Source organism: Monodelphis domestica, chromosome 6 (genome assembly GCF_027887165.1).
Source record: "Monodelphis domestica isolate mMonDom1 chromosome 6, mMonDom1.pri, whole genome shotgun sequence".
In the NCBI taxonomy this organism is placed as follows: Eukaryota; Metazoa; Chordata; class Mammalia; order Didelphimorphia; family Didelphidae; genus Monodelphis; species Monodelphis domestica.
This window is the reverse complement of record NC_077232.1, coordinates 127,478,678-127,493,808: the sequence shown is the minus strand read 5'-3', so window position 1 is coordinate 127,493,808 and position 15,131 is coordinate 127,478,678. Positions and strand designations below refer to the sequence as shown.

The 15,131-nt window shown below is 38.2% G+C and overlaps 1 protein-coding gene across 3 annotated transcripts in view; it reads right to left on the bottom strand.

Annotated features, from left to right (window-relative positions):
• Nucleotides 1-13,512, bottom strand: part of UBE2K (ubiquitin conjugating enzyme E2 K) — a 90,222-nt gene extending 76,710 nt beyond the window's left edge. Inside the window, exon 1 of one of the 3 annotated variants that reach the window (XM_007496544.3) lies at nt 9,606-13,512. In XM_007496544.3, the coding sequence (XP_007496606.1) occupies nt 9,606-9,668 (63 nt within the window). In that variant the 5' untranslated portion in view covers nt 9,669-13,512. The remainder of the gene's footprint in view (nt 1-9,605) is intronic. The other 2 variants (XM_007496545.3, XM_056802551.1) reach the window with 2 other exon arrangements.
• Nucleotides 13,513-15,131: the final 1,619 nt, after the last annotated feature.

Here is a 15,131-nt window from a genome sequence, read left to right as displayed (position 1 = left end):
AAATATGACCTAAATTCACAGTATTGGTTCCAAGACAGAAGGTACGGGTTTAAAAAAAAATGTAGTTGGGCTACAACCTGTACCATTGAAATATTAATATAAATGATATTAAAGAACCATCAAAGTAACACATAAAAAAGTAATTATGATCAGTTCAAAAGTATTCATGTCCCTGGTTTGAGTTAAATTTAATCAATTTAATGGCCACCCCTAAGGTCATTAACTACGGTAGTCCCTTCCTATCTTCTCACTAAATTTCCTCCTAAATTTCCTTTCTGCTTTTTTCTGTAATAAATATATATTATCCTATGATATCATATCTTATTCTCATCATATATACAATTCTTCAATATGCCATCATCTACTTATAATACCAAAGCTTACCCTCATTCCATGTACTACCAGCTCTCTCTTTTCCAGAGTCCTAAAAAAGGATCATCTTCAGATTTTCTCTGAATGGCCAGATACTAGGAAATTACAAACTTCAGCACTCAGCAGTGACTGGAATGGCAGACTTGTTGACTAACTGTTCCATGTGAACATGTAGTCAAATCTTAATACTGTCATTTCCATTCTGTAAATATCTCATTAGGGGCAAATTTTTCCTTAAGACATGTACTCTGACCATTAGGTCTATCTATTTATACATATACAAATTTGTAGCATCATCAAAGTGGATCACCTGTTACTCTCTGAACTATTTATTCAAGATTAATGCAAATTAACTGAGTGATCAGTAATGAAAATGGGGTGCTTCTGCACTTCAAGGATTCCATAAGCTTTAATATGAATCAGTACTTTAGTTATGTGTGTCCAGCTCCCTGAGATTTTCTATAGGTTTTAATATCTTCCCTGTGCACCCTCAGTAGATATTTAATTGAGATTGGAAAATAATGTCCTATATAACATGATACCTTTCTCGTCTTCCATGTCTAACAAAGTTATAAAAACTAACCTGGCTCCAATCTGTTGCCAAGACCATTTCAATTTACAACCAAATTCCCATAATTGCTGCTCTTTCCTTATAAATTGAAATTTATTTCTAAAAAAAAAAAAGCTCCCATTATATTCCACAAAATATTCCAGATGAGGGTATAATATAATGAGAGACAATCATGCCTCTTACAGAGATGTTATATTCTGGAAGTTAAGATCATATTAGCTTTATAACTTTAAAATGGTATGAACAAAGACCTGGGTTTGAATCTAGCGTCCAATACTTCCTAGCTGTGTGACCCTGGCAAGTCACTTAACCATCCCATACCACCCCCTGCCTGGTGTTTGCTGCTCTTATGTCTTAGAATTAATACAAGGAAAAATTTTTGTTTTGTTTTTTAATAGCATGAATGTAGACTATTCTGCTGTAGATAAACTAGCCATTTAAGAGAAAAACACGAAAAACATTACATACCAATTAATATGCAAAAAAATATATATATATGTACATTAATCACAATCAAAGGAAAACTGTTATAGTGTTAATGTTGAGTAGGATAGTTTTTTTTCCAAGATGTTTAGTTCATCGCAAAACATTACAAAAAGATTTCAATGGGGGGGGGGGTGGGTGAAAAAAATTTTTTTCCGAAAAGCTACTTTCAAGGGCACATCCTGGAGTAAGGCAATATTCATTCAATCAAATCTCTCATGCCTACACCTGTAACCAAAGAAAAAACTCAAGTTCCAAATGATGACCCTAGGACACTGAAAAACTGCCAATTCTCAAAAAAAAAAAAAGTTTTAAGTTAACCAGAAAATGCAATTAAAAAGCCTCATTCTGATGAATTAAAACTATACAACAGAGTGATCTGGCAATTAGACTTCATTCTTTTAAGGAAAATATTAGTGAGTTTTTTATATATTTTATACATGTTTCCCCACTATGATTGATTCAGTATAAACTAATTTGATATTGATCCAGAGTATGTTAAAGTCACAATGGAATCCTAAATGCCAGTTACTGACTCCAACTGAAAGACTACATATCCTAAACTGCCTTAGGGAAATTTTACTAGATCTAAAGGCCTTAAAAAGAGGAAAACTTCATTTCCAAAAGTAATTTGTAGAGCTATATCTGCTATGAAACCTAGTGCCTACATCATTTTAATAGTTAGTTTTCATTTATGTACTTAAGGTTTCCAAAGTAGCTGCAAAAATGTGATCTCATTTGTTCCTCACAACCACCCAGTGAAAAAGTGCTACCTCCTTTACAAATAAGTACACTAAGGCTTAAAGAATTTTAGTGACTTGTCTAGTCATACAACTATTATTTTGCACAGGATGTGAACCCAAATTTTTATGACTCGAGTCCAGCCCTTTATTCACACTGCTTTTCTAGATTTATTTCCTTTTTACAAAAACCATTTTTGAGTAATTAGTTATTTAAAAGCATATTTTACTAAATTGACAACTGTGCTATGAAGATTATTCTTTCCTAGGTTTGTATGTATCAGTATGTTCTAGTTACAAATTGGAATAGTTTCTTTTGTGTTTTTATATTGCTTCAATTTTACATGAATGGTGCACTTTTTTATTATAATCTAATATAATCTAGTTTTCTTTCATTTGCAATCTAAATTATAAGTAATGCAATGGCTATATTACAATGATCAAAAGTTGCACATGAAATAAAGTCACATCTTTATCTGACTCTCCAAAGTGACCAGTGTACAGTATATACATATTTCAATAAATACAATAATTTTCCTCATGAACTATTACTGCCTCCTTTGTATATACCACCCACCCACAACCACACATTCATTCTCTATTTTTCCTTTTAAACAGAAATTGTTGCTTCTTGGCCAAGAAAGGTTCTGGAAAAGCAATTTGTCCATGTTAGGTAAACAAAGAATGCTATTTTTTAAATGGGATAATTGCTTACCTATATATTATTTCTCTTCTTCATTTGCATTGGTAGTTAGTAGTGGCTGCTTAAGAATGGTTGGTTAGGATAGCTAAAGAGAGATGAGTGACCCCATTATAAAGTCAAGTAAATTTAAAGTAGTTAATAAGAACTAACTGCTCAGTCAGACTAAGCCTTCAGAGACTCTCACTAAGAGAAGTTAAATTCTTGAAAATAGCATTCAGGGGCACAACAAATGGGAGAGTCAGACCTGGAGTCCCATGGGAGGGTCTGGATTCAAATTTGACCTCATACACTTCCCAGCTGTGTGACTGAATCACTTAACCTCCATTGCCTAGCCCTTACAGCTCTTCTGCCTTGGAACCACACACAGAATTGATTTTTAAGAAGGAAGGTAAGTTGTTTTTTTTTTGATAGCACTCAATTGTAAAACTTCTGGTCCTCATTCTCCATCTATTTTTGGAGGTGAAATATCTATAAAGAGAATTTCTTAAATATGAAGTTTAATTTCTGCCTATACATTTAAACTTGTGCAATGCAAAGGAAAGTAGCCTTATCTTCTCTAAACTTCATACAAAACTGTCTCAGCAACTAGTAACTTAATGATGAATTGTTAACAAGCAATAACAAGATACAAAGAGATCATTTTTTAGCAAAGTGTCTCTTTTCTTCTTAGATGAAAATAACAGATCTAAATTACAGGTAGTTTAACAACAACAATAATTGGCTATGGGTATAAAAACAACTCACTTCTACTCCAAGGTTTCACTGCAATATTAACTCTTCTCTGAGCAACAATATCTCAAGATTCTTAAGCCAACCATCCCTTTTTTCATTTTCATCTTTTTTTTTCTAAATCCTTATTCTGTCTTAGAATCAATACTAAGTATCAGTTCCAATGCAATAGAGCAGTAAAGAGTAGGCAATTGGGGTTAAGTGACTTGCCTAGAAAGTATCTGGGGTCTCATCCTGAACCCAAGACCTCCCATGCCCAGGTCTGGCTCTGAGATTTTTGCATGTACTTTAAAGATGTGATCAACACCCTCTCCACCCCCCCCCAAAAAAAAAAGTTTAGAAAAGGAAACCAAAAAAAGAGAAAAAGCAGGAAAGACAATGACCATATAAAGATAACCTTGGACACAGCCATAGATAAGGTTTTGCACAAGATGAATTTAAAATCACAAGAAAATAATTCCCAGGTGATCCTTTGGTATCTAAACATGAAAATTCTTAACTCCATCATAACAACTTACAGAGAGTAAAAGTCTGGCATTAGTTTCAGGTAGATACTAGCAAGAATACCCTCAATTTCCTACCTAGTTTAGTCTGAAGGCTTAAAACAAGTTCCACAAGTCAATAACCCATTAATAGTGGGACAAGTTCTGAACAGACTTTTTAGATGACTGGGAGGATAAGGAAAGTAAGATTGCTTATGGTATCTCTAAATTCCAATTAACATCTTTTCCCTAAGATACAGAGATAATAAACTACATTAGATATCAACTTGTGGAGTTAGGAGGAAGAGAAGGTTATCTCTTGGTGCAGATCTCATACCAGTAAAAATATATATAACAAATTGTGTAATCTGAGTTTCTGTGGTTGACAACATCTATAGGTTTGCTTTTAGAAATTTCTCTTCTGACCCTTCTCCACCTATCCCATGCTAGTAGTGCAGAGTGAAAACTCCTTCCACATCAACATTAGTTGAGAAAAATTTCCAGGACTGCAAGATAATCCTCAGACTAGTTGAGGAAACCTAAGGTGTCACAGGATAGCTCTAAATCTGTTGATCTAATGGTCTTAAGAGGTCATCTAAACATCCTCATTTTCCAAATGAGAAAATTATGGCCTAGAGAGGTGAAGTGAATGCCTTAAAGTCAAAAGAACATTAAGGAGGGAAGCTAAGTAGCTCAGTGGATAGAGACCCAGGTCTAGAGACAGGAGGTCAAATCTGACCCTCAGATACTTTCTAACTGTGTGACTCTGGGCAAGTCACTTAACCCAAATTGCTTAGCCCTTACTACTCCTTCTTTGGTGGAACCAATACACAGTATTGATTCCAAGACAGAAGGTAAGGGTTTAAAAAAAAAAAAGAACATTAAAGAGCAAAGTCAAGATTTAAATATAGTTCTTCTGTAATTCAATTGTTTTTTTTTCCATTTGTACTCTGTGGCCTCAACTTCTACAAGAGTTTCCCAAAATAATGATTCTAGCAGGAATACTTCCAAGTTCATAGAAAGGATCAACCTCCCACTGTCAAGTCCCACCTTAATCCTTTGACTATTTTTCTGAAAATATTTGATGTAGACAAAAATTCTACTTTGCAGAGGTTCACTGAGGTTAAGAAAGGTTAAGTGATTTGTCCACAGACACATAAGATAGTAAAAGTATCTGAGTCAGGATTTGAATTCCATGTGTTTCTGACCCACAAGCACAGTGTTCTATTCCACTATGCCACCTATCTGTCACTAGTACAAATAAAAAAGATATCTATAAGGAATAAAAAATGTTAAGACACCAGAAGTTTAGGGTCAGAATGCTTTCCAGGAATAGGCAAGAATGTGGGCAAAGCCATGTGATGTGAGGGGCAATCAGTAATCCAATCTAATTGAAGTATAATTATCTAAGAGTTGTGTCAGATAAGGCTCGAAAGAGATTGAAAGTCCAATTGCCAATTGTGTCAAATGGAATTAGGTCCTTATTCAGTAAGCAATTGGAAACCATTTTAAATTCTGTAAATGTTAATGGTGAGAGGACATGTTTTGGGGAGTACTAGGAGGTACAGATTTTGTACACAGAGGTAAAACACCAACAGGTTTAGGTTCATCCAGGATGGACATACAAGAGAGAAACACACTGGTGTGGCCTGTGGGTCAACTTTCAACCAACTTTATAGGCCTTATTTTTTTTACCATATAGATGCTCAGCTTCAATGGGTATTATGTGTGGGGCAATTAGCTAAAAATGGGTTAATATCAATAAGTTAACAGATTTTTCTTTAAAAGCACAATTTTTTTCACCATATTAAACAAAATGGTCACATTTCTTTCAGGCAGGGAGAGTTTAATCTTCTGGTTTAAATTAAAAATAAAAACATTACTAGAAAAGAAAATTTAACAAATTTTTAAAGCTAAAATACATCTGGGCTAGTCTCTTCTGTTTTTTACTTGCGTGGACAATGGAAAGTGTGAAAATATGTGAATTCCTAAGTCGTGAGTTTATTTGGATTCCTACTGTAAATCATCTCACTGATCTTTCAAAGAAAACATAATAAATATTGTTAAAGCTAAATCCAACAATTAGTTTCAAATAAAGCAATTACTAAATTTTAAAATTTAACAGGAACATGTAACATTTTTAAAATCACATGGCATGAAAATTTGATGTGGCAAATATCATCAGTATGTATTCACACTAGTTTCATTTTAACAAATTAAGACTATTTCACAAATTTAAGTTCCTTTCAATACAGGTCTATAATTGTACCAAATGTATGTAGATACAAATATAAATACATCTAATTAAACTAAGATCACTATGTAGTATGAAATAAAAGTTCAACTAGCAAGATCTTATGTGTTCTCTAAAAACAACATATCTTGCCTACTAAACTGGAAGTTTAAAAACATACAAAATGATTACCACTCAAAATGAAGAGCAAATAATTTTTTTACAACTATACATTTCTAAGCTAATTTTAGGTGTTATTTTTCTCTTAAAAATAAGTGATCACATTGAAAACATGATGACCCTTCAAAGACACTATGGAAAGACCAAAAGCTCTTTTCATATTTCAACATTTAATTTTTTGTAAACTAGAATCTAATTGGAAGAAAAATCTGTTCACAAATGGTCTTGGAATCCAGGGTGAAAATAATTCACTAAAAAGGTCACATTTCCCCACTAATGATTCCATTAATTCCACTTCAAAGTCACTGAAAATAAACTTTAAAAAGCAAAAAATAAAATTCATGGTTTTATCATTTTCCTTGCTATTAAAAATGAAAATGTACCTAAATACTAAATTCTAATAATAACTCAGGACTGACAGAGTATCTACCTTACATCCTATTTCACTAATTTTGAGTTACTATTTAAGAAAACATTTTTGAACTAAGTAAGAATGGCTCTAGAGATCAAACTCAGATAAAATCTTAAAGTAATGGATTTCAAATAAATAAGAAACTTTGAAAAAGCTACATAAATTAGATTTCCAAACTCAGAACTAAGGAAAAAATATAGACTATCCTTTTACAAGTTAACAAGTTAAAAACTCTTACAATAAAAGATGTTAAGTAAATACAAAGGCACCTGAAATGCAACATGGCTTTGATATCAGCCAGATAGCATAGATTCATAATACATAAACAAACTAGGAGGTGAAATGGAAAAGATCAAAACTTTAAATAGTGAAAAAGAATAATAACTTGATCAGAAGTCAGGCCTTTCATAGCGATAGATCTACTTAAAATTAAGTGATGGAAATGTTTTCACCCACGATTAAATAATAGGACCTTTCTCTATAAATGTCCTTTTCTATTGACTTGGGGGAAGGAGGAAAAAGAAAGGAATGCTTGCTTTCAAATGTTTATTGATGGAGAGCAGTTCCCAAAAGATATCTTGCCCTAACCATTCATAATTTTAACTCCGGACATAGGAAAATTCCTATTCCAGTTTTACCACCCCCAAACAAGTCTCGTAAGAGAAAGAGTACATAGAAATAGTTGTATTCATCTAATTATCCATATTACAAAAAAGAAAACAAGTCTTTCTAGTAACTTTGAATTCAAGTCCTTAAATACTACGTTGATAAGACAATCACCTTTAAAATGGTCCAACAAGCCAATATTAGAAGTAGTAAGGTGTAATTAGGCAGTATAAAAAGGAAGCATAAAATTCATAGTAAGTGTTTAGGGCTGTACAACTCTGCTACACAAAAATCTATTTTAAAAATAGTATTTCAGTGTGTTAATAAAGAACACCTATCCTTTTTATTATGATTACTCGGGTCAACTGCCCTGAAGCATCTCCATTTCATTACAGTTAGAATCACCTATTAGTCTGTAGCAGTGCAGACACTTAGGCTCTGAAGAGTGCAGTGGTTTCTGCACTGTACCACAAAAATACACAGTCATTCTTCCATTCATTTTGGCACTTGAACATACAGGTCAAAGTTCACACACATGCTCGGTAGAAAATACCCATTTGGAATACTAACATAATACACAAACTTCCCAATTGTATTAAGGAGCTAGTAATTTTGTAAAACATAAGATACTGTGTGTCTACCTGTGAAGATGTGGCATCTTTTTCATATGATCACTGTAGATTCAAATTTTTAGGTCTAATGCCAGCCTGAAATGATTTACTCTTCATCATTCGAAAAGAACACTACATTTCAAAAGTAACATTCCCTTCATTTATCAAGGTACCATAAAAACAAGCCATTAAAAATAGATCATAATCATGCTACAATTACTGTACAAATTATTCTGCTTCTATTTTAGGGAATATATACAAATTTCCAATCAAACCTTAATTCCTCAATTTAATTAACATATGATAACATAGTAATGCACTATTTCTGCTTTAAGTGTGGGAAAACTGCTTTGAAAGGTCAGCATTGTTAGAATTTTATGACAAACCATAATATCGTCAGATGGTTATAAACATAAATTCAGCACTAATATAATGTGCATGTTATCTGGAAGAAAAAGAAAGAATTTTGGCCAACTGGAAATTTTTAATCATTCTTTTTAACAGAACATGATAATTAAGCTACCTTTCATTCTCGTTTAGGAGATGATAGTCTGGAGAACTTTCAAATTTTCAATAAAGCTTTTTTTCAAAAGTAACATACAAGTTAACTAAAGGGGACATCATGAAGTTTAAAGTATAACAACTCATCTAGGCAATGTCTAAAGAGATACTGTCTACTGACCTTTAAAGATTATTTAGCAATATCCTACTGCAATCTGTTCTCCCCAACCACTGTCACTGGCTAAAAATAAAAATTCAACCAAATACTGCCCTTCTTCAGACAAAACATTTAAGAGGTCAATTAGGGGCCCATTCCTGAAGGACTTGGAATTAATCAATCACTTATTTCAGCTAAAAAAAAATCTCTTCACTCCACTAGGACACTAAACCACCATGTTTGTCCATTCCTTTTCCTGCCTACCTTTCATCCAACATATCTAAGAAGGAATCACCCAAAAGATCTTCCTTTCTTTTTAAACTAGTGCTGGGGGATCCCCGCCAATCTCTTCCCATAGGAAAGATGGGGGAAACCTCATAATACACAACCCACCCCCATCCCCGACCACCCATCCACCCGGGCCTGGAGCAATCCTGCTCACAGTCCAATTCTCTTCCCACCTTTCCCCTTCCCCCAACCTACTTCCCGGGGTTTCTCCGCCTCGGCCTGCTCCCTCCCGGCGCCGCCGCAGCCACACTTCCTGCAGCAGCGGCCACCGCCTCAGGGCTCGAGCTGGCCAAGTGGACACCCCCTTCCCCACGCTGTCTCCTCAAACCTAAGCCTCGCCTCCCGCCGCCCGTCGGTGACACCGCCAAACCGGGGCCCGGGAGAGGGGAGTGGAGGAGAGGAGGCTGCCTCTTCGACAAGGCGCAGAAGGGAGCTGGGCATGTGGGGGGCTTCCAGGGGTGCTGGGGGCCAAGAAGGTGGTGCCCGAGAAGGGACCCTCGGGCTGAGGCAGGGGACCGCCGGTAGTTCATTCCTGACCTCCTCGCTCTTCAGCACCTCCTTGAACTCTCGCTTGATTCGCTGCACCGCAATGTTGGCCATGTCTCCTCCCGCAGCCGTTTCACACCCCCCGCCTCCGCCACCGCCACGACCGCCGCCGCCGCCGCCGCCACCTCCTCCGCCGCCTCCTCCTCCTCCCTCTGCGATTTAGACTAGAGCTGGGGAGCCGTACCGCTGCCGCCACTCTCTCCTCACAGTGGAATCACCTCCGCGCCCGGCCACCAAAATGGCGCTGGGGCCGCGCATGCGCATGGCGATTGCCCAGCCGGGCGGCGCAGCGGCTCTCGTTGTAAGCCCCCAGGAAGCTTCTGAGCCGCGAGCCCGCCAGCCGGCCGCGAGCTTTGGCCTGTGCGCCGCCGCGTGCGTGGGATGGTCCTGGGCTTCCGTCGCGCGCGCGCGTGCACCAACCTTTCACCCTACCCCCTCCCCCGCCCCGTACTCGCGGAAAGGGTTACCTGTAAGCGTCCCTAGGTTGGTACTACTTAGGCCTCGCCCCTTTCCTTTAAACCCTTCCGATGGTTCCTAGGCCCCTGGAGCCTCCGGGTTCTTTCCTTGGCCCTTTGGTCCCAGCTGAGGGGAGGTTGGTGCGCCCAGGTTTAGTGTATCATGAGCCCCCACCCCAAGTGCTTACGAGCCCACCCGATTCTCTCCTTGTGGCCGGCCGTGGGGGAGGGGGAAGGACACAGAGAGACTTACAGGAGGAAAAAGAAAAGAACCCTCGCAGAACTCAAATCCTTTGGTGGGGCCCTCCCCAAAACCGTGGTCGTCATTTTTTTTTTAATTTTAAGATATAATTAGGAGAGCCTAATGGAAATCTCCCCCTCCCCCACATCCCAACCCTACACCTCATCACAAAAGAGCGCTGACAAGGCATCCGCTGGATGCAGCCGCAAAGCCCCGGAACCGCTCCGGACAGTCCGTCTGCAGAGCAGCCGAAAAGCCGCGACGCCAATCCCGGAGCGGCCTAGGAGTTCCTGCCGAAGCTGCAGGTTCCCTCGCCTCGCGACTGGGGGGCTGCGCTATGTGTGGTTCTCGGGTTCCAGAGAGGCTTGTCCTGCGTTGGATGCAAAGGAGACGCAAGAAAGAGAAGCCGCTGGGAGTGTGGAGATGGCCTGGGGACGGAGAGAGGGTCTTACGTTGGGAAGGAGTTTCAAAGGGGAAGAGTAAAGCCTGGGGAGGAGACTAAGGAAGACTCGAGGCCAGGGCAGGAAGAAGTGCCAACTCACAGAAGGGTTACAACCCGGCTTCGGAAAGATTAAAGAAGCGGGAGTGGGGTTGGGGGCTGGGGGACGAGCGTGTCACCCAGAAGTTTATCTACACTCCTGTGACCTCGGTCTTTGGGAAGCTTATCTCCAAAGAACCTGAGAAAGATATATAGTATTATAGACGTGGTTTTACACAATGTGCCAAATAGGACAAGATGTAACCATAACCGCTACAAAAAAAAAATGCGGCAACAGAAGGGAAACCAATAAAACTCCAAAAAAATACTAGTTTCCCAGATGACCGTCTAATGTCAAAAATTAAGGACTTCTAGCAGAGCCCCCTTGTGGTCCAGAAAGGAGCCGAAGTGTTTTATGTGGGTCACAGCTCGTGGACAACCCGTGAGGCAAGTACACGGAAGTTGGGTTGGTTTGTTTTTTGTACTTTGTTACGTAATCCTCTGTGTCTCTGCCTGGACCAATTTTGATCCAAGGGTCTTTGGCTTACGCGCCACCAAGTGGGCATTAGGTCTCAGCCTTTGGACAATTCTTCATTCAGTATCCATGTCAAATCTCCAGATTCCCTTAGGAGTGAAATTCACAGAATACCAATAGTTCTTTTCCAGGACTTCAGGTTTTTCCATAAAGCCACCAAAACCATTCAGACCTTTCCAAAAATGAAGTCGTTTACCAAGATGATATGCTTCTCCTAAGAGTTACACATCTCAATCTTCTTAAGCTCACATAACACTTTTATTTCTTAGTAAGGTAGCTCATGTTATCTTGTGTTCTCCTTGAGTCAATATGGCATAACTCTTATTAAACTTTCACCAGGACAAAGGATGACATCCAAATGCTGAATTGCACACACAATCTTTTAAAAGGAAAATAAGTGACTATTGCCTTTAGTTTTCTAAAATCTCCTCTAATGTAATAGGATCACAGATTGAAAGCTGGGGAAGGTCCAATCCAACCGGTTTATTCTGAAGATGAAAAAACTGAGATCCACAAGTGAAGTGATTCCCTGAAAGTCACCCAAGGAATAAATGGCAGAACCAGGTCTTGAACCTTCATCCTTTGATGCCAGATCAGGCAGCATTCCATAGTGCAAGGCAGGTATTTAATAACTACTTAGTGAATTGAATTAAGTAGTTTCTATTTGTAATGTTAAAGGCTTAGATTTCACAGGTCCTGTGCTGCTGCAATTGTTGAGGGGTGTTTGGGGGGGTGGATTTTAATTGAGAAATGGTTTTTCAAATGGCTTGGTGAAAAGAGTACTGTGGTAACTTTTGTTACCACTGAAAAGTCTGTTTGTTTTTTAAGTGATACATTTTGTTTTGACTCAACAGAAACTTCCTAACAAACCGTCCTCCATTTCCTCCTCTTACTCCTCCAGTACAATTCCAGTAAAAGATTCAAAGACTGCTATGCAAAGTTTTGATATAAGTCAAATTAGGTACCACAGTGTAGCAAAGCATGCTTCCCTTCTACTGATGCTAGTAGCCTCCACAATTTTAAAACACTAAAGAAAATAGTCATTAATTTCCTATTAAAAAGGAAATAAATATCCATGATTTCTACCTTCACTTTCATAGAGCTTGCTGCTTCTGTTGCTGTTCAATCAATAAACAGTTATTAAGCACCTACTATGGACCAGGCACTGTGCTAATAAGGACAGGGCAAAAGACAGTACCTGCCTTTAAGGAGTTCACAATCTAACTGTTCTCTAGATTGAAGTTTTTCTATTCATCCTGCAGAGAAATTCTCTTTTCCCTTAAGTCTTTTCCTAAACAAAGGACATCTGGCATTTTGCCAGATTCTTTAGACTTCTTTCTCTTTCTTTGCTTCCCTGTCTACTCATCCCCTCATTTGATTCTCTTCACAAAATCCCTTTGCTTCAAAACATTGAACTCTAAGATCATTTTGCTTTCACTGCATTGATTGACCTCTATCCTTAGCATACCTTTAACTTCCCTTGGCAGCTGGAATGGGGAGCTCCAGCTGCAGAAGGCAGCTACATTTAGTTCCAGACAGTCAAACTTCTAAACTTAGCTCCGGCCAGTGGGGCACCAGAGGATTGATCATGATGCATGCTGCATTATTCTAGACTCAGAACACATTAGAAATCTGACCAATTTGCTTTTAAAAGATCTGCAGAGTAAAGCAGAAATGTTACAAGGCCAGATTTGCTAGTGCCAGCTCCCAGCAGAGTTATAATCATTATCAAGGTGGTAGAAAATGGACATGGTCTCTGAGCAAAATCAGGGTGCCTGGAATTCATAGCAAAGCATTTCACTCTTTTGTAGTTATGCTCATTAAAAGCATTATGGATTCTAATAAATTAACCTCTTAACATATTTATTAATTTGGCTTTCAGAAATGGGTTACTATGAATTGAAATAGTTTATAAATAGAATTTTGTAATAGGACTTTCAACAATTTTATATACTTGATTAATTAAGAAAGGCACCCTCAGATGCTGAGGGAGATAACTCAGAATCCTGAACCCAAGAACCTAGGGAATAGCAATGTATTTTGTACCTCAGGCCCACTGAACAATCATGCTACCCAATCCTCATAGCCATCATGAGGAGATAAGTCATTTTGGAGAAGAGGTCTACCATTCCTCATCAACAGCAACATCTGGCAGATAAACTTAGGAGCCCTGGGAATAGCAGTACCCCCATCCCAGACAACTAGTTTTGCTTCCAACCTAGACCTCACAGTATCATTTGGAGAAGTGGCTCCTGTGGAGAAAGGACCAGTCAGTCACCCCCACCAACTGTCACATGTGAGACAGCCAGGCCAAACTCAGTGAAGCAGCAGGGCATCCTAAGAGAAAGGCAAGAAACAAGCATGTACTAGACAAGTCAAGTTCAGCTCTCATATGCCCTCAGACCCTAACAGAAGCAAGCTCTATGTCAACCCAATACCTTCCTAGGTGTTTGGCCCCACAGACCGGAATCAAACTGAGTGAGAGGAAAGACCCTAAAAACAAGAGAAAGATGCACAGGCAGTATGTTTAGTATATTTTTCTCAGCAGAAACTCATGCATGTGAAATTCCTCTTCTAAAAAAAAGAAGTCCACAAGCTATAGGGAGCTAGCTAGCTTTTATTGCTCAAAATGACCATAACTCAGGAGAAGGAGTGTAATAGCCAATTCCTAAAGTAGGCCTGGGTTGTTTTATGATAACAATTTTATATGGAAAAGGCCCTAAAGTTGCTTTAGTAGTTGCCCTTTCTCAAGCTTAACTACAGACACAAAGCATTGTTGTTATGTCAAGGTTTCATAGGATCAGAGACCCCCTGGAAAACATGGAAGCTTAAGCAAATCCAATTATTATAGTCATTATTCCTTTCCTTTTCATACCCAGAACCCTGAAAAGGGCCCAGGAAATAACAACTCGTTTAATAGTATCCAAAAGTCATCTCCTCCAGAGATGAAACCTGTCAACTGCTTATGTAGGTGTTTACAGCCACAGCTTTTAAAGATGAGAAAAAAAGGAAGACCTTTAAAGTGCCAAATGATTCAATATCAGAAAATGATACAATTTTAAGAGACATTATGGGGCAGCTAAATAGAAAAGAAGTCAGGAGACAGTGAAGTCCTAGGTTCAAATGTGACCTCAGACACCTCCTGGCTATGACTCTGGAAAAGTCACTTAACCCCATTTGCCTACCCCTTACTATTCTTCTGCCTTGGAACTGATACTTTGTATGGATTATAAAACAGAAGATAACAGTTTTTTTAAAAGGCATTACCATCTGCTTTGCCACTTATACTCTAAGGACCATGAGACTTTTCCATGGGACTAATAGCTAAAATCTTCCATATGTATTGCCTCCCCTATTAGAATAGAGTTCTTTAAAATCAGGAACCCTTCTTTTTCTATTTATGTACTCATTTGTTTACAAGTAGTAAGTGCTTAATAAATGGTTATATTCATTCACCTACACTTACTTGTGGCAATTTGCTGGTTATATTTTTCCAGATCCCTATTGGGGGTCTTATGTAATATGGAAGCAGTTTTTGCCCTTGGATCAGTTCATTATTTCAGTTGACTTTTTCATATGCAGTTGAGACATAAATATTCAAACCTCATACTCTTATGTATAGCACCTCAGTTAGATCTAAAAGAGCTTCTTACATTTCATTTCATAGTCTCTTTTTCTCCAAGCTGAAGTTCAAACTAACATCTTCTTTCACTTGAAGATAGCTACCACTTTCCAATAAACCATTTCTTTTCCTGAAAAAATTCTCCTGTTTTTTTTAACTGATACTGGTGTGACCTGACTTTCAGGC